This window comes from Trachypithecus francoisi, unplaced genomic scaffold (assembly GCF_009764315.1).
Source record: "Trachypithecus francoisi isolate TF-2019V2 unplaced genomic scaffold, Tfra_2.0 Lachesis_group1, whole genome shotgun sequence".
In the NCBI taxonomy this organism is placed as follows: Eukaryota; Metazoa; Chordata; class Mammalia; order Primates; family Cercopithecidae; genus Trachypithecus; species Trachypithecus francoisi.
Genome location: NW_022681454.1, coordinates 143,556,957 through 143,584,539, shown reverse-complemented (window position 1 = coordinate 143,584,539; position 27,583 = coordinate 143,556,957). Strand labels below are relative to the sequence as shown.

At 37.3% G+C, this 27,583-nt stretch overlaps 1 protein-coding gene across 1 annotated transcript in view; it reads left to right on the top strand.

The window, feature by feature from the left end:
* Positions 1-27,583, top strand: part of TTC29 (tetratricopeptide repeat domain 29) — a 258,577-nt gene that overhangs the window by 99,467 nt on the left and 131,527 nt on the right. The window contains 1 exon segment of the mRNA XM_033215424.1: positions 18,332-18,423. Within this exon segment, the coding sequence (XP_033071315.1) occupies positions 18,332-18,423 (92 nt within the window).

Below are 27,583 nucleotides of genomic sequence, written 5' to 3'. Positions count from 1 at the left end.
TGGAAGAGTAGGAGTAAAATGAGAAAGAACAATGCAGGCAGTGGGGCCTGCAATTAACAAGGGCCTGGAGGCAGACAGAGCTGGGCCCATTCCTTAGAGAAAGGTCTATACTGCTTGGGTGAGATTCCTAGAGTCCTGCACATTGTAAGTCTAGTTGTAAATATTGACATTTCTGCATTGGCAAAGCAAGTGACAACACCTGTTTGGTCAAATTAGATTTGACTGGCACTTTATTTGATTCAGTTTGCCACCACCATCTTTAGTTTCCATAAATAACTGAGAACTGATATTATTGGTAATGTTATCATAGGTATAATGAAATTATTTGTCCCACTCACTTTGAATCCTCATAGAAATATAACCAAGTGAAGTGTGAGAATTTATTAGTAAAAAAAATACACAAGCAACTTACTTTCTCTCGTATCTTTTCTGACAAGGATGTCACTAATCATTGTGTGTAACCTGTGTCTACCGGCCTATTTCTCTTGCCAGTAGACACAGGCTGAAAGAATCAACCTGTATTGTGTCTCACTGATACCCATGGAAGGAAAAGGCCTTTGTCTATTTACAGCCTTAGCTCTAAGGCAGCTGTTTTATCTTTCAGTGCTTCTCTGTTTTATTCTTGAGATTCAAGAAAGAGATTCATTCAGATTACCTCAAGTACGAGAGTTGATTGTGAAGACTGCTGTGGCAAGGAGAGAAATCCTAATCCTACGAATTCCCAGGAGAAGCACACAGACCAAAAGATTTTTGGGAACTGGAAGACCCCTGGAAGACAAGGGGCTGAGTCTTCTTATTTCCCCCTCCAGGGCAGCAGCAGTCCATCGATTCACTCTGCTGACATGAGTCAGTTGGTCTCTTGCTGTTCCTTTATGTCTGAGCGCCCTCCCACCTCTGCCATTACTAACAACTCAGCTGCTCTGAACTCCCTAAGAGGACTTGATGACACTAAACTAATCGCTTTAATCTTACATTGCACAGAATTTTTGTATCAGGCTGCCTCAGAGATTGCCAGACTGCCAGTGAATTGGCTACTCATTGTTCAAGGCTTCCTAGCAAAATATAACCGGAGATCTCCAATGGATTTCCTTAGCAAAAGGTTAAGGGCTGGGGGCTGGGCACAGTAGCTCACGCCCGTAATCCCAGCACTTTGAGAGGCCAAGGCAGGTGGATCGCATGAGCCCAGGAGTTCAAGACCAGCCTAGGCAACATGGCAAAACCCCATTTCTAAAATAAAAAAATAAAAATAAAATAAGCAAACAAACAAAAAAAGAAGGTTAAGGGCTGGGGAATTTTCTTTCAAGGAACTGTAAATATAACTCACACTGTGATTGGGCTGTACAGGATAAATATTCTATACTTTTTGATTTATAGTACAGTAATAATTGAGAGTTAGAATAAAAATTATTCATCAATATGTATCTTGTTAAGGTAATACAAAACTTTAATGACCAATTTAGGAAATGGCAGTTTTGAGCCATATGTTCCAATTTACTATTGAGGAAAACTTTTATTTCTAACTGCATATGAAATTTTGTCTCATTATTTTGAGGTTTCAGAGTCATCTGGATGTTGGATGTTTAAAGAGAGAGTTTTAGGTGAAAAAAGATTCTTGGAAATTTTCTGATGTATTTATGCTTTTACAGCTTTTGAAAATGCAGTGTAAACTCAGCATGTGAAAGATAATTGTGTATTCTTAATCAGGCTATTACATTTAAGGCTAATCTTGATTTTCATCAAATTCTTAAAAACTTCTGACTGTAAAACAAAAATTTGCTATTTTTGTACAGCACTGATAATTACATTTAATTGCTGTTTAACATTAACCAAACAGTATTGTTAATTGAGCTTTCCTTTCTGTCATTTATTCCAATGTAGGGACATTTTAAAAAAGCAGTTCCCTGAAACTCTGCAGGACTTATCAAATGAGGAGAGAGTATGAAAATAAAATTTCAATCAAATGCAATGATTCATCCCTTTGCTTCTTGAAAAGAAAGTTTAAAGAGACAAAGTAAATTGATCAGGAATTGTGAAGCCAAAGATAAATTAGTGAAAACAATTAGGACATATGTTTGATTATTAAATATATCAATGTAGAGTTCCAAAATCCAAATCATACTTTTGGAAGGGAGAATTTGAGACCATTTGATTGATCTCCATCATCTAGTATACTTGTAAACTGGAGCACGAGGTAACTAAGTGACTTGCCCATAGTCACACAATGAGCTCATGGCAGAAGAGAAACTAGTGCTCATGTCTTGCAATACTCAGCCTTTCTTGCCCTTGGCCACACAGCCTCCACTTCAGGTGTTGGGCAATGTAAGCAGTCAATGTATGGGAGATAGTCTGAATGATGAATAATGGATTTCAGGGAGAAAGAGTACATACTCAAATGATCAATATTAATAATTATAAGGCCAGACTATTCCCAATTTAAGAGTATAGTTTCAGCAGAATGCAAAAGATGTAACCACTTTTGTGTATTATAGTTTACAAAGCAACATCCCTGATTGTTCTCAGTGTCCATTCAAGACAACATATTTGTAGAAAAGAATTCGTGTTTTTATTGCATGTCAGATACTATGTCTTTTCATAAAGTATGTAAGAGCTTTTAAGTGATGTGGGGCCACTGCTGTTTGCCTTCATGTGTATTATCTTCCACCAGTGCCTATTTGCTGGCTCCTCTAAAACAGCCCTGAATGCTGTGGCTGCCCAGTCTGGTCCTCAGCCTGTTACTGCAGTGCTTGTCAGAAATCATTAGCCACTGATTCCTTTGACTAATGTTGCAGTTGATTGTCTGAATCATGTTCAGACACTGTAAATGAGGCAGAAACATCCTCTCTGCTCACCAACTGTGAAATGGCTAAAGGGGGTTAGATTGCCAGAAATCAGAATAAATGTATTTCCAATAAGATTTGACAATGATTTCAAGCTCAAGATGGCAAACTTGATTTTTTATTTCTGTATTTCTCATTACGTAAGTATAAATCTGTATCTTTGCCTTTTTTCCTCCAAAGAATGCACTGTATGGAGAACAGTGCTAAACTTTTGTTAGAAAATGACACAGTTTGGATTTTGTGTAGCAGATGTATGACACAATATTAGCTATGCTGACTTTTTGTGGTGGGGAAGGAAGAAACGGGTAAAAAATGTACCCTGGGCAAAGGACTCATAACTGCTTGTTAACAGAGAAATCTATTTGATGTTCTTTATGGTTTTATAGACAATTTTTGATCTAGTTGGGTTTATTTAAACTCTTCTAGTTCTCTTGGACTTGTAGACAAAACTGGAAACAAAACGTCCAAATATGGCTAACCTGTAGGGGTTTCATTCTCATTTATTTCAGAGTGTCCTGCATGACTCTCTATAAGTCTGTGGGGTTTGGGGAGGGAAAACAGCCACCTTTCAGTATTGGGAGGACTGTCACAAGAAGAATGAGCTTATTTTACTATCTCACAAAGCACAACCTTGGCCAGCAGGTGAGAGTTACAGATTTTGCCTGAGCTGAACCAATGTTTTTCTCAGGTAACTCTCCAGTGATTGAATGACTAGCCTCACTAGGAAATAATTTCCTATCATGAAAATTGTTCAAGCGAAGGCCAGCTGAGGGTTTCTCAACAGTGACACTATTCACATTCTGAGCTGCATAATTATTTGTTATAGGGAAAGCTATGGTGTGCATTGTAGGATGTTTAGCAGCATCCTTGGCCTTGACTCATTAGGTGCTAGTAGCACCCCCCCCAATAATTATAGCAACCTAAAACATCTGCAGAGATTGCCGAATGCCATCTGGCAAGGGCAAAATAACCCCCATTTGAGAACAACTAGGTTAGATAAGCACTAAGGCAAATTAAGCAGTTGTTTTGTTCAAATCCTTAGACAGTACTTTTACATACCTCATCTTATTGGAACCTTGTAACACCCCTTCAAGATAGACTTTATTCATTTCCATTTTGCACCTGAGGAAACAGGCCCAGAGAGATTAAGTCACCTGGCACCTGTCAGTCAGCTCAGTAGAACACTTGCCAGACTCAAAAGCCTATGATGTTTGGAGAAAATTTGAACACCCAGAGGAAGATTTCATTACCTCATAAGGCTCCTCCAAGACCTGGTCTGTGTCTTCAGAGTAGGAATCTTTACTGCTTCAAACATTGAGCTAACTCAGGAAGAAAGAACAATGGGAAAGGTGGCAAGCAGAGAAAGGAATAGGTACAGAGGAAAAAAATTAAGTAAAATAAAAAGATTTGTGTTCATTGAAATTTTTGCAAAATTGCAAAACTCCCATCTCAAATAGGGTACATTCTAGAACTTGTTTCATATGATGGCTTCTATGGTGTTTTTTTGCTTGTTTGTTTTTTTCACACAGAAACAGTGGTAGTTAAGGTCACCAGCCAGAGAGCAGAGGCCCATTTAAATTTCATGTCACTGACCTGTGTGATCTGGTCATAGCAGTTTGAGCTGTGCATGCATAGTGCTGTGCCAGAGGGAGAGAGAAAAGTACTTCCTCTCCTTTCCCTAGGCACAGGAACAATGCTGAATAAAATCTTGAAAATTTGGAATAACGGAAAACGAGGCAGCCACTGGCACCATCTTGAATGCGGCAAATTTAACCAAACATGTTGAGGTGCTCAGAAAGTAGACAGACAAGAACTATGATTTTTTTTAAAGTCCTGCCAAAGACTACTGTTATGTGCATGTAGAATAAAGGAATGAAAATGAATGACCTGCCTTACCTTCTCTACAACAAATTCTTTCTTCGAAATAAAAAAGATAAATTGCCATTTGAAAATGTGTACCTTAATATATCAGTTGAATCTTCAATAACTTAGTCCACATTACTAGACAAACATTCTGTGAATGCATTTTAAAACACACTTTCTGGCCGGGCGCGGTGGCTCCAGCCTGTAATCCCAGCACTTTGGGAGGCCGAGGCGGGCGGATCACGAGGTCAGGAGATCGAGACCATCCTGGCTAACACGGTGAAACCCCGTCTCTACTAAAAATACAAAAAAAAACTAGCCGGGCGCGGTGGCGGGCGCCTGTAGTCCCAGCTACTCGGAGGCTGAGGCGGGAGAATGGCGGGAACCCGGGAGGCGGAGCTTGCAGTGAGCCGAGATCGCGCCACTGCACTCCAGCCTGGGCGACACAGCGAGACTCCGTCTCAAAAAAATAAATAAATAAATAAAAAAAAATAAAAATAAAACACACTTTCTATTGGACATTGCTGCAGCTATGTATCCTAGCAAAGCTTTCTCTTCTTTCTCATTGTACCATTTATTCTCATTTCCAGACTTTTGCTCCAGCTTCCCCAATTCTGTTATTCCTTTAAAATGCAGATAGGGTTCTTACATGAAGATAGAGTTATTATAGAGTTCTCATATGAAGCTTCTCCTGGTTGTATTCCTTCGTAGTTCTTACAACTGTCTGAAATTTATTTATTTATTTATTTATTTATTACATTACAAATAGTCTTCCCATTGCCCAAATACAATGTAGGCTGCAATGGGCCAGGGATTTTGCATTATTGGCTGCTGTATCCCTAGCACCTAGAACAAGGCTTTGCCCATGAAAGACACTCAGTATTTGTGTAGTGGATTAATGTTTTTGGACTAAATTTTTAGTCCTTTATACAGACTTCCAGCACTATATAATTTCAATGTCTGTAAGTCTTATTTCCTTACATAGTAAGATCTTTAAGAGCAGAAATATAATTTTAAATCTATCTTTAAATTATATAAATATATATTAAATATATTAATAAAATATATTAAATAGCAGCCACATCTAATGGAATATACTGGAAGAGTTCTTTGCATAATACATTGGTTCTGAAGGTTGGGCATTATGAAGAAAGTGATAACAAGGTGTAATGGAAATAGTTGCAGTTCCCTTTACATGGATCGTATCTGCTGCCGTGCATTTCCCTCTTCCTTTTTTCATCTCTTCCACACTTCTGTGATAAGGGACATTGAGAAAAAGCTGTGGAGCTTCTAGACAACACAAAGGTACAGCAGACAAAAAAAAAAAAAAGTTAAAAACCAGTACCCACTTAAAAGATTAAGAGATCATATCAAAGGTTAGATTTCAAGACAAAGCAGCTGGCTTTTTATTTTATAACCTTTGCCCCCAAATTTTCCTGCCACACACTGTCTGAATTATCTTACTGCACTTTATTAAACTGCATAAAATGTAGTTTAGAAGAAATGATGTGGGCTAACATTTTCTTTTTAAAACTGCAACTTCCTCTACTAGAGTTAATGATGTTTGAGTCATTCACACCTAAGTATAAGCATGAATAAATTTAATCAACTCCTGTTTTTCTCTCACTTAGCTGAGGAAATTGCCAGGGAAATACAAGTGCTCAAGTTAAGGGAGATGACCAAAGAGGTACAGAAGAGATGCCAAATTATTGCAGAATTTTTCCCAAGGAAGAACTTTTACCCAAGGAGAAGAGAAAAAAAAAAGAGAGATTTTCCTTTATCATTTTCTTTTTTCTTTTTTAAGGAGCAAACAAAAAATGAATTTCTAGGAAAGAGTATCCTGAGGCATCATTGTACAATGGAATTTTTCTGTATCTTCATTGCAGTGGTGGCTACATGAATATATTCATGTGACAGAATAGCATAAAACTTATACACACACACATACACACACGAGTTCATGTAAAACTAGTGAAATCTGAATAAGGCTGGTGAAACGTAAATTTTTTTATTGATATATAATAGCTATACATTTTTGGGGGTTACCTGTGATATTTTGATACCTGTATAAAATGTATAATGCTCAAATCAAGGTAATTGAGATATAGATCACCTCAAACATTTATCTTTTCTTTCTGTTGGGAATATTAGAAAATTTTTAGCTATTTTTAAGTATATAATAAATGATTATTAACTACAATTTCCTAGCTATTTTGAAATATATCATTATTATCTATAATTTCTCTACTGCACTATCAAACACTAGCACTTATTTGGTTAGCACACAGTACTTATAAGATCAGTGGATATATATCAGTGTCAATTCCCTGATTGTGATATTGTATTATAATTATGAAAAAAGTCATCACTGGGAAAAACAGAGTGAAGGGTATGTGGATAACTCTGTATTATTTCCTACAACTCTATGTGACTCTACAATGATCTTTAAACTTTTTTTATATATACTTGAAGTTCTGGGGTTCATGTGCAAAATGTGCAGGTTTGTTACCTATGTATACATGTGCCATGTTCATGTACTGCACCCATTAACTCGTCATTTACATTAGGTATATCTCCTAATGCTATCCCTCCCCCCTCCTCACAATAGGACCCAGTGTGTGATGTTCCCCTTCCTGTGTACAAGTGATCTCATTGTTCAGTTTCCACCCATGAGTGAGAACATGCAGTATTTGGTTTTCTGTTCTTGCGATAGTTTGCCGAGAATGATGGTTTCCAGCTGCATCCATGTCCCTACAAACGACACAAACTCATCCTTTTTTATGGCTGCATGGTATTCCATGATGTATATGTGCCACATTTTCTTAATCCAGCCTGTTACGGATGGATATTTAGGTTGATTCCAAGTCTTTGCTATTGTGAATAGTGCTGCAATAAACATACGTGTGCATGTGTCTTTATAGCAGCATGATTTATAATCCTTTGAGTATATACCCAGTAATGGGATAGCTGGGTCAAATGGTATTTCTAGTTCTAGATCCTTGAGGAATCGCCACACTGTCTTCCACAATGGTTGAACTAGTTTACAGTCTCACTAACAGTGTAAAAGTGTTCCTATTTCTCCACATCCTCTCCAGTACCTGTTGTTTCCTGACTTTTTAATGATTGCCGTTCCAACTGGGGTGAGATGGTATCTCATTGTGGTTTTGATTTGCATTTCTCTGATGGCTAGTGATGATGAGCATTTTTTCATGTGTCTGTTGGCTGCGTAAATGTCTTCTTTTGAGAAGTGTCTGTTCATATCCTTTCCCCACTTTTTGATGGGGTTGTTTGTTTTTTTCTTGTAAATTTGTTTGAGTTCTTTGTAGGTTCTGGTTAGCCCTTTATCAGATGAGTAGATTGCAAAAATTTTCTCCCATTCTGTAGGTTGCCTGTTCACTCTGATTATAGTTTCTTTTGCTGTGCAGAAGCTCTTTAGTTTAATTAGATCCCATTTGTCAATTTTGGCTTTTGTTGCCATTGCTTTTAGTGTTTTAGACATGAAGTCCTTGCCCATGCCTATGTCCTGAATGGTATTGCCTAGGTTTTCTTCTAGGGTTTTTACGGTTTTAGGTCTAACATTTAAGTCTCTAATCCATCTTGAACTAATTTTTGTATAAGGTTTAACGAAGGATCCAGTTTCAGCTTTCTACTTATGGCTAGCCAGTATTCCCAGCACCATTTATTGAATAGGGAATCCTTTCCCCATTTCTTGTTTTTCTCAGGTTTGTCAAAGATCAGATGGTTGTAGATGTGTGGTATTATTTCTGAGGGCTCTGTTCTGTTCCATTGGTCTATATCTCTGTTTTGGTAAGAGTACCATGCTGTTTAGTTATTGTAGCCTTGTAGTATAGTTTGAAATCAGGTAGCGTGATGCCTCCAGCTTTGTTCTTTTGGCTTAGGATTGTCTTGGCAATGCAGGGTCTTTTTAGGTTCCGTATGAACTTTAAAGCAGTTTTTTCCAATTCTGTGAAGGAAGTCATTGGTACCTTAATGGGGAAGGCATTGAATCTATAAATGACCTTGGGCAGTAAGGCCATTTTCACGATATTGATTCTTCCTATCCATGAACATGGTATGTTCTTCCATTTGTTTGTGTCCTCTTTGATTTCACTGAGCAGTGGTTTGTAGTTCTCCTTGAAGAGGTCCTTTACATCCCTTGTAAGTTGGATTCCTATGTATTTTATTCTCTTTGAAGCTATTGTGAATGGGAGTTCATTCATGATTTGGCTCTCTGTTTGTCTGTTACTGGTGTATAAGAATGCTTGTGATTTTTGCACATTGATTTTGTATCCTGAGAGTTTGCTGAAGTTGCTTATAAGCTTAAGGAGATTTTGGGCTGAGACAATGGGGTTTTCTAAATATACAATCATGTCATCTGCAAACAGGGACAATTTGACTTCCTCTTTTCCTAACTCAATACCCTTGATTTCTTTCTCTTGCCTGATTGCCCTAGCCAGAACTTCCAACACTATGTTGAATAGGAGTGGTGAGAGAGGGCATCCCTGTGTTGTGCCAGTTTTCAAAGGGAATGCTTCCAGGTTTTTCCCATTCAGTATGATATTGGCTGTGGGTTTGTCATAAATAGCTCTTATTATTTTGAGATACATTCCATCAATGCCGAATTTATTGAGACTTTTTAGCGTGAAAGGCTGTTGAATTTTTTCAAAGGTCTTTTCTGCATCTATTGAGATAATCATGTGGTTTTTGTCTTTGGTTCTGTTTATATGCTGGATTACGTTTATTGATTTGCGTATGTTGAACCAGCCTTATATCCCAGGGATGAAGCCCACTTGATCATGTTGGATAAGCTTTTTGATGTGCTGCTGGATTTGGTTTGCCAGTATTTTATTGAGGATTTTTGCATCGATGTTCATCAGGGATATTGGTCTAAAATTCTCTTTTTTTGTTGTATCTCTGCCAGGCTTTGGTATCAAGATGATGTTGACCTCGTAAAATGAGTTAGGGAGGATTCCCTCTTTTTCTAATGATTGGAATAGTTTCAGAAGGAATGGTACCAGCTCCTCCTTGTACCTCTGGTAGAATTCGGCTATGAATCCATCTGGTCCTGGACTTTTTTTGGTTGGTAGGCTATTAATTATTGCCTCAATTTCAGAGCCTGCTATTGGTCTATTCAGGGATTCAACTTCTTCCTGGTTTAGTCTTGGAAGAGTGTAAGTGTCCAGGAAATTATCCATTTCTTCTTGGTTTTCTAGTTTATTTGTGTAGGGGTGTTTATAGTATTCTCTGATGGTAGTTTGTATTTCTGTGGGGTCAGTGGTGATATCCCTTTTATCATTTTTTATTGCGTCTATTTGATTCTTCTCTCTTTTCTTCTTTATTAGTCTTGCTAGCGGTCTATCAATTTTGCTGATCTTTTCAAAAAACCAGCTCCTGGATTCATTGATTTTTTGGAGGGTTTTTTGTGTCTCTATCTCCTTCAGTTCTGCTCTGACCTTAGTTATTTCTTGCCTTCTGCTAGCTTTTGAATTTGCTCTTGCTTCTCTAGTTCTTTTAATTGTGATGTCAATTTTAGATCTTTCCTGCTTTCTCTTGTGGGCATTTAGTGCTATAAATTTCCCTCTACACTCTGCTTTAAATGTGTCCCAGATATTCCAGTATGTTGTATCTTTGTTCTCATTGGTTTCAAAGAACATCTTTTTTTCTGCCTTCATTTTGTTATGTACCCAGTGGTCATTCAGGAGCAGGTTGTTCAGTTTCCATGTAGTTGAGTGGTTTTGATTGAGTTTCTTAGTCCTGAGTTCTAGTTTGATTGCACTGTGGTCTGAGAGACAGTTTGTTATAATTTCTGTTCTTTTACATTTGCTGAGGAGTGCTTTACTTCCAACTATGTGGTCAGTTTTGGAATAAGTGCGATGTGGTGCTGAGAAGAATGTATATTCTGTTGATTTGGGGTGGGGAGTTCTGTAGATGTCTATTAGGTTCGCTTGGTGCAGAGTTGAGTTTAATTCCTGGATATCCTTGTTAACTTTCTGTCTCGTTGATCTGTCTAATGTTGACAGTGGAGTGTTAAAGTCTCCCATTATTATTGTATGGGAGTCTAAGTCTCTTTGTAATTCTCTAAGGACTTGCTTTATGAATCTGGGTGCTCCTGTATTGGGTGCATATATATTTAGGATAGTTAGCTCTTCCTGTTGAATTGATCCCTTTACCATTCTGTAATGGCCTTCTTTGTCTCTTTTGATCTTTGATGGTTTAAAGTCTGTTTTATCAGAGACTAGGATTGCAACCCCTGCTTTTTTTTTTTTTGTTTTCCATTTGCTTGGTAGATCTTCCTCCATCCCTTTATTTTGAGCCTATGTGTGTCTCTCCATGTGAGATGGGTCTTCTGAATACAGCAGACTGATGGGTCTTGACTCTTTATCCAATTTGCCAGTCTGTGTCTTTTAATTGGACCATTTAGTCCATTTACATTTAAATGGTTAATATTGTTATGTGTGAACTTGATCCTGTCATTATGATATTAGCTGGTTATTTTGCTCTGTAGTTGATACAGATTCTTCCTAGCCTTGATGGACTTGACATTTTGACATGTTTTTGCAATGACTGGTACTGGTTGTTCCTTTCCATGTTTAGTTCTTCCTTCAGGACCTCTTGTAGGGCAGGCCTGGTGGTGACAAAATCTCTCAGCATTTGCTTGTCTGTAAAGGATTTTATTTCTCCTTCACTTATGAAACTTAGTTTGGCTGGATATGAAATTCAGGGTTGAAAATTCTTTTCTTTAAGAATATTGAATATTGGCCCCCACTCTCTTCTGGCTTGTAGAGTTTCTGCCGAGAGATCTGCTGTTAGTCTGATGGGCTTCCCTTTGTGTGTAACCCGACCTTTCTCTCTGGCTGCCCTTAACATTTTTTCCTTCATTTCAACTTTGGTAAATATGACAATTATGTGTCTTGGAGTTGCTCTTCTCGAGGAGTATCTTTATGACATTCTCTGTATTCCCTGAATTTGAATGTTGGCCAGGAAGTTCTCCTGGATGATATCCTGAAGAGTGTTTTCCAACTTGGTTCCATTTTCCCCGTCACTTTCAGGCACTCCAATCAGACGTAGATTTGGTCTTTTCACATAATCCCATATTTCTTGGAGGCTTTGTTCATTTCTTTTTACTCTTTTTTCTCTGCACTTCTCTTCTCGCTTCATTTCATTCATTTGATCTTCAATCACTTATACTCTTTCTTCCAGTTGATCGAGTTGGTTACTGAAGCTTGTGCATTTGTCACGTAGTTCTTGTGTTATGGTTTTCATCTCTATCAGTTCTTTTAAGGACTTCTCTACATTGGTTATTCTAGTTAGCCATTCGTCAAATCTTTTTTCAAGGTTTTTAGTTTCTTTGCACTGGTTATGTAGTTCCTCCTTTAGCTCTGAGAAGTTCAATTGACTGAAGCCTTCTTCTCTCGACTTGTCAAAATTATTCTCCGTCTAGCTTTGTTCCGTTGCTGGCAATGAGCTGCGTTCCTTTGGAGGGGGAGATGCACTCTGATTTTTTGAATTTCCAGCTTTTCTGCCCTGCTTTTTCCCCATCTTTGTGGTTTTATCTGCCTTTGGTCTTTGGTGATGGTGACGTACTGATGGAGTTTTGGTGTGGGTGTCCTTTCTGTTTGTTAGTTTTCCTTCTAACAGTCAGGACTCTCAGCTGTAGGTCTGTTGGAGTTTGCTTGACGTCCACTTCAGACGCTGTTTGCCTGGGTATCAGCAGCGGAGGCTGCAGAAGATAGAATATTGCTGAACAGCGAGTGTTGCTGTCTGATTCTCACTCTGGAAGCTTCGTCTCAGGGGTATACCCCACCATGTGAGGTGTGAGGTGTCGGTCTGCACCTAGTGGGGGATGTCTCCCAGTTAGGCTACTAAGGGGTCAGGGACCCACTTGAGCAGGCAGTCTGTCCATTCTCAGATCTCAGCCTCCGTATTGGGAGATCCACTGCTCTCTTCAAAGCTGTCAGACAGGGACATTTACCTCTGCCAAGGTTTCTGCTGCTTTCTGTTTAGCTATGCCCTGTCCCCAGAGGAGGAGTCTACAGAGGCAGGCTGGCCTCCTTGAGCTGTGGTCGGCTCCACCCAATTCAAGCTTCCAGGCGACTTTGTTTACCTACTTAAGCCTCAGCAATGGTGGACGCCCCTGCCCCAGCCTCGCTGCCGCCTTGCAGTTGGATCTCAGACTGCTGTGTTAGCAATGAGGGAAGCTCCACGGGTGTGGGACCCTCTGGGCCAGGTGTGGGCTATAATCTCCTGGTGTGCTGTTTGCTAAGACCCTTGGTAAAGCGCAGTATTAGGGTGGGAGTTACCCGATTTTCCAGGTGCTGTGTGTCTCAATTTCCTTTGGCTAGGAAAAGGAATTCCCTTCCCCCTTGCACTTCCCAGGTGAGGCGATGTCTCGCCCTGCTTCAGCTCTCGCTGGTCGGGCTGCACCCGCGGACCAGCGCCAACTGTCGGACACCACATGACCCAGTGAGATGAACCCGGTACCTCGGTTGAGAATGCAGAAATCACCCGTATTCTATGTCGCTCACGCTGAGAGCTGGAGGCTGGAGCTGTTCCTATTCAGCCATCTTGGGCGCTCCCTAGGTCTTTAAACTTTTTAAAAACAAATTAACTGGAACAGTGTTTTCCCCTAAAGGCTGGCTGGGCAGAGGGGTCGGGAGACAGTTCCATCTAATTTGGAAAAGGTAGGCCTGAAGTGATAGTTCTCATAGTGGTTTAATGTTTCAGTTGTTAAAGCAAACATAAGGGCCAAGATTGGTGGAATTTTATGTTTTAATGGTTTCTAAAATAAAGCTATATAAGAGAGGAATTGCAGTGGGGTGAGAAATAGGAAAACAGAGGAAGTCAGAAAGGAGGATGAATACCAAATACGGTTGTTCCTATAGGCAGGTTCCCAATCCATCAAATCCTGTATTTTTTATCTACATTTGGTTGAAAAAAATTCACATTACATAGACTCATGCAGTTCAAACCTGTGTCATTCAAGAGTCAGCTGTGGTTCATTTTTGTCTGTCCAAGGTACTCTCCTAACTGGTAGTCCTAAGCATAGAAAGGAAAAAAGACAACTGGGTGCTCGAAATTATTAGACCTAATAATGTCTTCCTATGTGTCTCCATAAAGGTGCCAAAGCTCAGGCACAAAATTTATTCTTATAAATTTTAAATTCCTATCTTCTGAGAGGGCAAGGATATTTTTCTACTTTCTCTAAGACAGATAGACATTCTACTTTTTTTTTTACAATTGACAATGTTTGACTTAAATCTGATATTCCCTGAGACTATTGCAGTAAAAATAAATTAATAATCCTTAAATTTCATTTTACAACAACACTTCTTCAAAGAATCTGTAGCATATCCCCAGCATTGTTCTTTTGTACACTCTCATTTTTTTCTGGTGAGTATTCTACTAGTTTTGTTTTTAGGTGACCAATAGCAATTATTTTATTGTAAGAACTTTGGATTTTATTTGAAAATGTTTTTACCAAGTACATCTATTCATTTTGGTAAGAAGATAGTCTGTTTTCTTTGAAGTCACAGAAATTGTTTTCAAAGCTTCATTTTCATTACTCACTGAAATTATTGGAGCAATTGGATAGAGTGGCCATGTAGCACTCAGTTCTTATGAGGTGTATGGACTGGCTTTGCCAACTTTGGTAACTTTGGTATCATGTCGTTTGGTGTCCATTGAAACTTACATAGTAGCACACTAAATTAATGTTCTCCTCTGTCTTTTGACAAAGGTTAAATTAGTTCCCTTGAACTTTAAAGATAGATAAATTCATTTATATTTTTTATATTGTATATATTTTCAATTCATCAAAATATTTGTACCTGGGGATCCTTTATTTTTGCCTATCTCTGATTTGCAATGCTAGATTTTAACCATCCTGATCCTGGCTCTGTTTCCAACATATTGTCTGCCACAGGGATAGTCAATCAAGTGCAGTGCACCCCTCAGATTGCCACACTGTATTTTCTTATAATACTTGAAGTATTCTTTGTAAAAATCGTTCCATTCTTTGTCTAGTGATTCAAGTTGATCAATATTTATTAATTTGTAGATTATACCTTACCTGCTTTAAGCAGATAAAGTTGCCTGCTATAAATCCGTATAAAACATCTGTATCTTTTTTAAAAACTTCTATTTTAAGTTCAGCAGTACCTGTGCAGGATTGTTATATAGGTAGACTTGTGTCACAGGGGTTTATTTTACAGAATATTTCATCACCCAGGTACTAAGCCTAGTATGCAACAGTTATCTTTTCTGGTATTCCTCCTCCTCCCACCATCCATTCTCAAGCAGGGCCCCAGTGTCTGTTGTTCCCCTCTTTGTGTCCATGGGTTCTCATCATTTAGCTCCTACTTATAAGTGAGACTATGCAGTATTTGGTTTCCTGTTTCTATGTTAGTTTGCTAAGGATAATGGCCTCAAGCTTCATCCATGTTGCTGCAAGGGACATGATCTCATTCTTTCTTATGGCTGCATAGTATTCTATGGTGTATATGTACCACATTTTCTTTATCCAGTGTGCATTGTTGTGCATTTAGGTTGATTCCATGTCTTGGCTATTGTGAATAGTGCTGCAATGAACATTTGCACGCGTGTGTCTTTATGGTAGAATGATTCATATTCCTCTAGGTATATACCCAGTAATGGGGTAGTTCTGTTTTTAGCCCTTTGAGGAATGGCCACACTGTTTTCCACTGTGGTTGAACTAATTTACATTCCCACCAACAGTGTATAAGCGTTTTCTTTTCTCCACAACCTTTGCCAGCATATGTTATTTTTTGACTTTGATAATAGCTGTCCTGACTGATGATAGATGGTATCTCATTGTGGTTCTGATTTGCATTTCTCTAATGATCACTGATATTGAGCTTTTATCTGTATGCTTTTTGGCCACATGTGTGTCATCTTTTCAAGTGTCTGTTCACCTCCTTTGCCCGCTTTTTAATAGGGTTGAATTTTTCTTGTAAATTAAAACATCTGTATCTTCTACAGAATTTGTAGTATCATATTATTTTTCCACTCATTTTAATGCTTTTTAGTTTGAACTACACAATTTGCCAATCCACTGTGTTTTGTCTAGTAATCTTTTTATGACTCCACCTGTATGCACTCCTCTCTCCCACTGCAGCTCATGTTCCGGAGGAGCAGAGGATGTGTCTTTGATTCAGAGCAGTTCCTTTGCAAGACCCTCATGTGAATTTCATGTGATTGACATTTTCCCTACTTGGTCAATAATGAACTATACTTGTCCTACTGCCTATATATTTCCTGTTTTTCTGTAGATTGTTTAAAGAAATACCCACACTCTCTCCACTCTCTGAAACCACAGAAAAGATCAGTTGTCTTTACTTTAAAGAGAGACACTCCTACCAGGAGCTGTTCACTGGTGGCTAATTAACAGGTTCCCAAAGAATTCTTATCCTAATATCTACATAGCACTTTATATTATCTCACAGTGTCACAACCATTTTCAGAGGTAGACTTTCTGTTTTACTATGAGGAAATTAAACTTAAAGAGATTTCCTGGCCCAAATGTGTTGGGTATGGAAGGCTAGCACATGAATCCAAGTGTTCTTATTCTAAGGTTGGTGTTCATTTCGGCAGGCCACGTCTGTCTCCATGGGGAAGCTACTGTGGAATCAAGTGCAAGGCCAAAGCTGTTTTTTGCCCCTCTGCTCCCAGGAATTATTGCACAGTGGTGTGGGATAGGAGCCATCAACACTGAAGTATCTACCTCTGTTTACTTGGGAACCTACCCTTCTATCCATGGGTTGAAGAGTCACACCTCACAGATAAAATTGGGCACCTCTGATTGTTGCCATGTGCTTCAGAGCCCATGAAGATCAGGGCCATGAGAGAGCGGTACAGTACAAGCACAGCTTTAGCCCTGGAAAAACCTGTCTTCAGTCATTGTTAATTCCCATAGTTGTATCAGTCCAAAGTCTGGAGCACTGAACTATAAATGCCTTGAGGGTTACAGGCATATTCGCATCTACTTAAGATCCTATGGTCTAACATCGTGCCTGAGACACAATAACGGTATTTGCTGAAAAAAACAAATGAACTATTTTGGCAGAAAATATAATTATATTCCATGTTTACTTTAAACTTCTAGAATATCATATAAATTATATGGACCTTAAAAAGACACCAGAAAGTCTCTTCCTAAATATTTTGATATTTGGATTCCAAAAGATATCTTATAAATTCACAAAATTCAGAGGCACTGTCCTTTAACTCAGAAAGGTCTATGTCAATTCATATCAGATTAGATCTAAGTGCTACTTGTTGTGTAAGACAGGGTGAAAAGAATATTCTCAGGTTTACACAGGGTTGTTAGGAGACTTGAAAATGAAAATCAAAGGTCATAATAATGTATATTTCAAAATTGCTAAAATAATACATTGTTAACATTCTTACCACATTAACAAATGGTAATTTGGTGAGGTGATAGATATGTTATTATTTATTAAAAATAGATATGTTTTTAAAGTACAAAAAAAAAAAACCCAAATTTTGAACTTTGTGGTTTTAGCAGGAAATAAAACCCTGGGTCAATATATAGCCATAAGTTTTAACAACAGCATTATGTCAAGCAGTCACTTGCAAACCACATGAAACTCAAATTTTATGACGTGTCACAATAGCCTCATTGAAATTATTTCCCAAATATTGACACTAAGAAAGCAAAGAAAATATCAACCCTGCTGCTCAAACTTAAACCTTCTAGGCTGCCTGATTCAGGCAGTAACAGACGAGTTGTTTTTATGTCGTCCCTCACACTGACTCTGTCTTCCAAATGCCGTCAAATGACTTTTGCTAATTCTTTCTTAGAAAATGTGCAAAAAGGATTTCCATAGAGGTCTTTGGAGATTTCCTGTGTCCTCATGTGTGTAATAGGTTGGGTCATGTAATAATGAAGGAAAAAGGAAGAATGGGGATTCTATTTTATGTATTTTTCTCCTTCCGGCCATTGAAAGAGGGAAAAAAGGAAAAGGGAAAATTCTACCATACAGATGATGTCAGTGTTAAATTAAATTAAGATCACATGTTTGGCTGTGGCAGCTGTAATCTTTTGATTATTGAAGAGATTGTTGGTAATGAAATACATTTGTAAGAAATATTTTTAGTGTAAACTGTATACATGCACAAACTGTGAGCTATGCATCTAATAAAATGATAGATTTAGAAATTGCCTGGCACCTAAATTCATGTCTTTCAAATAGCTATTTATAGAAAGAAAAGTGATATTTAAGCTATCATAGTAGAATATTATAATCTGCCTTATATTACCTTAGATAATAGTCCCATATTTTAAAATACTGTAAAAACCGTTCAATTATTTATTCACCCCTAAGTTATATAAATTGGAAGATTTGGGGAATTGTGCAAGAAAAGAATTATTTTATCCAAAAGTAAGGCCTCACTGTCATGGCTTAAAGAGATTGCCACAAAACAAGTTATACTACAGATAAAAATAAACCAAACCAACATGAATTTTTAATCAATAAAATTTTTTATAGACATTAAAAACAAGTATTAATTTTAAGTTTTTCTCTTATGAAATGAAACATCAGTGTATCTGGCTGTGCTATATGTTCAATATGTATTTCTCTTCCTGATAGGTCCTTGACACTTACTGTAAAATCTCCACAGAACTGGATGATGATCTCAGCCTGGGGAGAGCCTATGAAGCCATAGCCAAGGTCCTGCAGAGGTAAGTTAGCACATCCTGGTCTTGCTGTCACTGTGAATTCACTCAACTGTGAAAGGCTTAAATTGTTTGAGGTCTGTCGCTTTCCATTACTGCCTGCTTAAATTTTAAGCAGTGCCCTTCTTAAGTGACCCTTTCATCGTAAGTTATTTTAAACCATTTTGGTATTTTAAAATACGTATCTAAACTCTTCTTTGTCTATGCCCCCTTCGTTGTATTTTCTTTTCGGTTTTCTGTAAGTTTAGTGATGACCTTGAATAAAAGAGAAAAAAATCGGGTCACATCTCACAAGTTAAGAAAGCAGAGAGCACAGAAATATGTAGTACGCTTCAGTGGCTGTGGCTCACCGTAACCTTTCCAGATCTCTTCTTTGAGGAAAGTTTCCATTTATGCTTCAGTCATACTTTTCTATTAAGACATCTCTCCTTTGAGCACATCTGGGTAAACAACTGGAGTTAAAACCAATATTCCAATGTTTCATTTAAAACAGAAAATTTTAGATATATGAACAACTTCTGATACCTACTTTTCTATGGAAGGTATATCATTCATCCTTCAGTCATTGTCTTGCAATCATTGTTTACTCCATTTGATTGTTATAGAGTAGCATTATGACTTAAGAAATAATAACAATAAGAGAAGTTATCGGTTAAGGCCTTGTTTTTTACTATGTTATCTTATATCCAAGATACAGCTTTTTAACAATAGCAATGTTTGTAGCAGTAACTATAATAACAGATATAGATTGTGTTAAGTTCTAATTTCTTCCCATTTATATTTCAGTTGTAAACACATACAAGGAGGTGTTTTAAAAGTAAAACTGGTATTTCAAAGACATTTGAAACATTAAAAAGTACCTAGTGAAGTAAAATTGGAATCATTATATAAGTACCATTACTAACATAATAATCATAGTTTAAAATATCAGTACCAATGAAATTAAAGATATCCTACAAAATAAATAAAATGCAGTAATCACTGGATAAATGGTTTAGGAACGCAGACATATTTAGAAGGAGAGGCCAGGCATGGTGGCTTACGCCTGTAATCCCAGCACTTTGGGAGGCCGAGGCGAGCAGATCACCTGAGGTAAGGAGTTTGAGATCAGCCTGGCCAACATGGTGAAACCCTCTCTCTACTAAAAATACCAAAAAAAAAAAAAAAAAAAAAAAAAAAATTAGTCGTGGAGGCGGGCTCCTGTAATCCCAGCTACTTGGGAGGCTGAGGCAGGAGAATCACTTGAACCTGGGAGGTGGCAGATGCAGTGAGCCGAGATTGCACTCCAGCCAGGGCATCAAGAGTGAAACTCTGTCTCAAAAAAAAAAAAAAAAAAAGGAAAAGTAGAGTATGGGTGTTTACCCAAGAAAGACAGAGCCAGTCATGGGTAAGGCAAGCAGCCTCTGAATGTTGTGACCCTTCTAAATAAAGAATGGTAACTAGTCCATGGAAGACCAACTCAGCTATTTTTAAAAACTTTTACTTCCAAACAACAACCCAGAAGATGCAGATGGTTGAATACAAAGAAGAGACTGATAAGAATTCAATTTATGTCTATTTGGAACAAACCAGCTCTGCTGATTGTACATTTGATTGTGAACTTACTTGACTCTGCTGTTATCACTGCCCAAAAATCAGCAGAAAAGGACTGCATTCTTTGCTTTGCTTTGCTTTGTAGCAGCATATAAATGTGTCCCCTAACTTGTTTATAAAATAATTTTTACCAAATGACATTTCCGTTGTGTTCCCGCATAACTAGAGAGATAAGCTGAGTGTGGTGGTGGGGTCCTGTAATCCCAATTACTTGGGAGGCTGAGACGGGAAGATCCGTGGAGCCAGGAGTTTGAGTCCAACCTGGGCAACATAGCAAGACCTCATCTCAAAAATAAATAAATTAATTAATAAAGAGATAAAACTTCAAGGGAAAAATTTATTTATAAACATCTACTAAGCACTTACTATGTCACAGGACAAATCTTGAAATGTCCCTTTGGTTATTGATGGTCTTTATAATTATTTTTGAAACTTCCAGAGACATAAGGCTGTCTTCAAATAATTCTCACCTCTTAGCCTTGCTTCTTATCTGGAATATTTTAGCCTCTATCCCAGGATTTGAATTCCTGGTCGATACAGTCAAAGCTAAGTGAAGAGCTGAACAATTATCTGGTTAATTTTGGCACTAACAGGCAATCTGATGTTTTAATTTGCCTATTTAAGTATTATTTGGAGCTTGGGAGTGGGATGGAACAGAGCTATATTTGATGTATCATGAAGCTGAATGTGTTTTGGGTAGGACTGAGGACCACTCTGTTCCAACACTCTCAGCAGCCTGCCAATGTGCCTTAGAGCAAACATTTAAAGGAGCAAGAAGATTTATCCCCATTTTACTTTTATGCCAAGCAAACGAATTCTTTTTATAAGAATTCCTGGCCAGGCACAATGGCTCACACTTGTAATCCCAGCACTTTGGGAGGCCAAAGTGGGAGGATCACTTGAGTGCAGGAGTTCGAGACCAGCCTAGGCCACATAGTGAGAACCTATCTCTATTAAAAAAAAAAAAAAATTAATTATAAAAAGAATTCCCATCTACTAAAGTACAATAAAGCCACCAGTGATTTCATGGTAGACATGGATTCTTAATTTTATAATGTTATACAAAGCACAAGACAGTGCAGGGGATGCTTATTCTGAGGTTGTAGTGAAAAAGTGTCTCAAGGCCACAACCAGCTTTCCAATCCAAATCTGTGATTTTGCAGCATCGTCGTTGGTTATAGAGGAGCACTCAGGGACTGCAAGGCTCCACATATTATTTCAACATCTGTGCAAAATAATTCAAAAGGGTGATCTACTAACAGGCAGATGTTTCCAAACCTAAAATTCTATAAGATAGACAACAGCATCTTGAATAGCGTAAAGCATTATTAAATCAAGTCCACTCATTGAATAAATGCTTTGATGTAAATTCTGTGATCATTTTTAGAACATTTTGCTTGAAAGACTTGATATCCTTCAGTAAACATGCATGTGCACACAAACACACATGCACATACCCACACACATAAACACAAACACACACATGTACCAGCCCTTTCATAGCCCTAAATTGTCCTTCTCAGGTTAGTAGCAACATGCAAGAAACAGACTACAGCCCAAATAGAGGAAATTATGGTGGTGGCAGCTAGGAAATAAATCAAATTGCATATGAAGCTTAGCATCACCTCTAAATCTCTTTTTCCTAACCTATGCAATTGCACAAGTTTCACTAATGGTAGCCCTATCTCTATAAACATATTTTATATCTTTAAAGGAAATGGAAGAGGATAGCCATGTCTAGGATAAGTGTGTGTCTAAGGCCATCAACTGAGCGTGCATGAACGGTGAATAAGATCTAAGGCTGGAAGCTTCTAAAATGATTATAAGAATTTATACTAAGCCCTCAATTGAAAAACACACCACAATCCCTCAAGACTGAGGATTTGGTAATACAGAGTTGCCTGTCTGGTGATATTATTAATAGATACAGACTTGGTGTTAGAGTTATTGGGGAAGGTGTTAATAAGTGAACAAGTTTTGTTATTTTTGCCATTGATCTGAATAATATTAATTGCATAAGACTTTAAGCAACATAGCAGAAAATAAGCATTTGTAATGTCGTTCTTCCCCTGCTTGGAATAATAGTGAAGAAAAGAGTTGATGTTCTAAAATACTAACAATCGCCTTGTGAAACTACAATAAAAGCTAGAATTATGGTCCATAAAACAAAGAGAAAGTGAGTTGAGAAATTCCAAGTAAATATTATTATCATACAGACAGTTTGAGTAAATACAGAGAGAGAAAATCCCTATATTTTCCTTATGGCATTTCTTTTTTTGCCTCATTTACTGAAGTAGTTCATTTACAGAAATGTCACAACTTTCCAAAATACTCAGATTATTTTAAAAAATACAGAGAAAAAATTCACAAAAATATGTTTAATACTTATTGGTCACAACTAACCCATCTCTGGGTTTATTCCATACCAATTGTAAATTTTCTTGCAAACTCGAGTTAAATTATTTCCTAGAAAACTTTCCACAATGGAGATCTTTAAATCAATCAGCACAAAGTTTCAAGTATGAAAATTACCTTTCTGTTATAGCTGAAAATTAATTTTTTCTTGCTTGAGAGAAATGACACGCCCTAGTAATTTTCATATATTCTTTAAAGTGGAACATCCAGGCTTTGATGTGAAATGTCCTAAAAATGACCAAAAAAATACATCAAAACATATCTATTAATTCATGAAATTAAGAATAGCTTTTTGCATTTTCTCCTGTCGCTGATCCCATTTGCCTTATTACTTTCATCTGTGGCCCACAAACTTGGTGGCACAATCAACAAACCCCTTAGTGACTGTTTCATCTCTGCTCTATTTGATTTCTTCTCTCTGAGTAAATGATTAAGTTTTCATGCATTGGTTCAACCAAAATCTATGTTCACTCAACCACATCCTTTATTGATTACTTCTACTGCAAACAGTAGGCCAAGTGTGATATACATAATTGGACAGTTGTCAAGGGACGTGGGTGTTAACGGTCCTGTTTTCCCAGTTGGAAACTGGAATCACCTTGATACACAAATATTCTGCACTGTTTCATTCTCATTCTTTGGACCGAGGAGTCCTGTTCCTCCGAATATATGTTTTTAACTCTCTAAGGTCTGGTTGAATGAATTTAATGATTATACCATATAATATGCTGTTCAAGTTGCACCTGTGCACTGCATATAGAAAACTGGAATTAATATTTATCTAACATTTTAACCTTGTCCTTTAACTTATACAAATAAGCTGTAGCTTTTCTGTAAGAAAATATTCCATGTTTTCCCCTTCCATAAAAAGAATGGCTTCTGAATCTGTTGCTAACTTTTAAATTTGGAAAACCTTTAACCAGCATATAATGTTAATATTTCAGATGTTGCATTAACAACTTTGCTGACTGTAGATCTCTACATTCATTGAGTAAAGCAAATGACTTACAATGATAACACTTTTTTCTCTAGCTTTATTTGTTAGAGCAAATTCTAGGTAATTTTGTATATTTTGGAGATCTGTTGCTCCTCTGGAAGAAAAATGACTTGAATTACCCAGCAATAGGTTTATTTATACTATTTTGTGTTTCTCATACTCTAAACTTAGTTTTTTCGCTTGTTTCTTTGTTTGTATATATCTTGATTTAACAATCCTCAGCAGGCCAAATCTAATTCAAAATGTACTTTCTTCAAAAATATATTGGTTTTTAGAAACATGAACATAAATAAGCTTCAGCGAGTCCATCTTAGCTAAATAATTAATAATCATAATTTTCCCTAAGGTTTTAAAGTGATATTCAGAGAAATCATCATTTTTCCCCCATCAATTTTTCTTGAATATTATAGTCTAGGAAAGTGTGTGAAAAATTAACAATTTGACAGAACATTTTTAGTCCTAGAACCACAAGTTCACTCAAAATTCTAAATAATGTATTTTCTTTATTAATATTTAATACTCAAGCTCTCTCGATAACTTTTAGTTTCACAAAACAAATATTTAAATTAAAATAATCGGTGAACCTCTCATTATATTTTACTCTATGCCTGCATTTGAAAATTTCCTCCAATAATTCATATTTTTTCTGGAGAATTGACCTATGCCTATATGTGGAAGATCAGTCATAATTTTGGTATGAAAAAGTGAGGACAGACTTTTAAAAAGTTGTGTTCACAGCTGCGGTAACATAAAATTTCATCCTATTTCTGATGTGTAGAACACTCTTTTATCAATAAGAGAAAAAAGTATTTGATGGTACTTGATACTCAAGTAAACAAAAAATGTGAGCACTTTGATTTTTCCCCTTAGGAAATAGACTTTATGTGACTGATTTGCAGAACATACATTCAAATCAGAGTGTTTAATTCATCATATGATGAATGTTTTCAGGAAGGATTGCTTAGCTAAATTGAATTTGCCTCTTGGCTTGTGGTAGACAATGTCAAGTAGAGAGCTGTCAATGTGATAGTTGTTTATTTCACTGAGAGATAATAATAACACAAGTGCCATTTATTGAATCCCTACTACATGCCAAGCTATACATTTACACAATTTTTCATCCCACAGCAACTTGTGGCCATTTTTAAAATGAAGAAACAAAAGTTTTCTTTAGTTTCATAACTTTAGTATAATCAAAGTTATTAATCTAAGAGGCTGAGCTGAGATTCAAACCTACATCTTCCTAAATTCCACCATAACTCATTTTGACTTTAAAGTAATCTAACTTATTTTTACAAACATATCAGTGTTTACTTGTGAAAATGAATGTTTTTCAAACCTTGGGAGGTTATGCAAGGAGATAACCCTAATCCTACCAATACTTTTTAAAAATAAACTCCATTGAAAATACATTCTGGGGCATATAGAAATGCTACTGGTGGGTGCGAGGCCAAGATGGTCTACTAAAAGCTGGGGCTCCCATCAAAATAAACCATAATAAGTGAGTGAATCCTTCACCAGCAACCAAGGTATCCAGGTTCTGTCATCAAAATTGAATAAAAGGCAGGCGTGACCCACGGAGAGAGAGGAGAGCAGTGTGGTGTGGTGGCCCACCTGAGAGCCACACGGGGAAGAGGAGACCCCTCCCTCCAGCCAAGGGATGTGGGCACAGACATGGACGAAAGATCAAATGGATGAAGTGGCAGAAGTAGACTACAGAAGATGGGTAATAAAAACCTAAGATGAGTTAAAGGAGCATGTTCTAACCCAATACAAACAAGCTAAGAACCTTGATAAAAGGTTAGAGGAATTCCTAACTAGAACAACCAGTTGAAAGAGGAACATAAACGACCTGATGGAGCTGAAAAACACAGCACGAGAACTTCATGAAGCGTACACAGGTATCAACAGCCGAATCAGCCAAGCAGAAGAAAGGATATCAGAGTTTGAAGGCCATCTTACTGAAATAAGACGTGCAAAGAAGAATAGAGAAAAAAGAATGAAAAGGAATGAACAAAGCCTCCAAGAAATATGGGATTTCATAAAAAGACCAAACCTACAATTGATTGGAGTACCAGAGGAGATGAAGAGAATGGAAACAAGCTGGAAAATACACTTCAGGATATTATCCAGGAAAATTTTTCCAACCTAGCAAGACAAGCCAACATGCAAATTCAGAAAATACAGAGAACACCATTAATATACTCCAGGATAAGATCAACCCCAAGAAGCATGATCATCAGATTCTCCAAGGTCGAAATGAAGGAAAAACTGTTAAGGGCAGCCAGAGAATGATTCAAAAAGACAAAGAAGGGCATTACATAATGGTAAAGGGAACAATTCAACCAGATGGACTAATTATTCTAAATATATATGCACCCAATGCAGGAGCACCCAGATTCATAAAGCAAGTTCTTAGAGACCTACAAAGAGACTTAGTCTCCCACACAATAATAGTGGGAGACTTTAACAACCCACTGTCAGTATTAGGCAGATTAACGAGACAGAAAATTAACAAGAATATTCAGGACTTGAACTCAGTTCTGGGTCAAGTGGACCTAGTAGACAGCTACAGAACTCTCTATCCCAAATCAACAGAATATACACTCTTCTCAGTGCCACATGGCACTTATTCTAAAATTGACCACATAATTGGAAGTAAAACACTCCTCAGCAAATACAAAACAACTGAAGTCATAATAAACAGTCTCTCAGATCACAGTGCAATCAAGTTAGAATTCAGGATTAAGAAACTCACTCAAAATTGCAAAATTATATGGAAATTGAACAACTTGATCCTGAATGACTACTGGATAAATAATGAAATTAGGATGGAAATTAAGAAGTTATTTGAAACCAATGAGAACAAAGAGACAACATAACAGAAACTCTACCAGCTAAAACAGTGTTAAGAGGGAAATTTATAGCACTAAATGCCCACAGGAGAAAGTGGAAAAAATCTAAAATAGACACCCTAACCTCACAATTAAAAGAGTTTGAGAGGTGAGAGAAAACTAATCCAAAAGCTAGCAGAAGACAAGAAATAACTAACATCATAGAGGAATTGAGGGAGATAGAAACACGAAAAATCCTCCAAAAAAATCAATGAATCTGGGAGCTGGTTTTATGAAAAAATTAACAAAATTGATAAACTGCTAGCAAGACTAATAAAGAAGAAGAGAAAGAAGAATCAAATTGACACAATAAAAAATGATAAAGGGGATATCACCACTGACCCCACAGAAATAAAAACTACCACTACAGAACACGGTAAACACCTCTACACAAATAAACTAGACAATCTAGAAGAATTGCATAAATTCTGGATGCATACACCTTACCAAGACTAAACCAGGAAGAAGTTGGATCCCTGAATAGACCAATAACAAGCTCTGAAATTGTGGCAGTGATTAATAGCCTAACAACCAAAAAATCCCAGGACCAGACAAATTCACAGCTGAACTCTTCCAGATACACAAAGAGAAGCTGGTACTATTCCTCTGGAACTATTCCAAACAATTGAAAAAGAGGGAATTTCCTCTAACTCATTTTATGAAGCCAGCATCATTCTGTTACCAAAATCGGGAAGAGACACCACAAAAAAAGAACATTTCAGGCCAATATCCCTGATGAACATCAATGTGAAAATCCTCAATAAAATACTGGCAAACTGATTCCAGCAGCACATTAAAAGCTTATCCACCACAATCAAGTCAGCTTTATCCCTGGGATGCAAGGCTGGTTCAACATAAGCAAATCAATAAACGTAATCCATCACATAAACCAGAACCAATGACAAAGCCCACAGGATTACCTCAATAGATACAGAAAAGGCCTTCGATAAAATTCAACATCCCTTCATGTTAAAAACTCTCAATAAACTAGGTATTGATGGAACATCTCTCAAAATCACAAGAGCTATTTATGACAAACCCACAGCCAATATCATACTGAGTGCGCAAAAGCTGAAAGCATTCCCTTTGAAAACTGGTACAAGACAAGGATACCTTCTTTCACCACTTCTATTCAACATAGTATTGGACGTTCTGGCCAGGGCAATCAGGCAAGAGAAAGAAATAAAGCGTATTCAAACAGGAAGAGAGGAAGTCAAATTGTCTCTGTTTGCAGATGACATGATTGTATATTTAGAAAATCCCATTG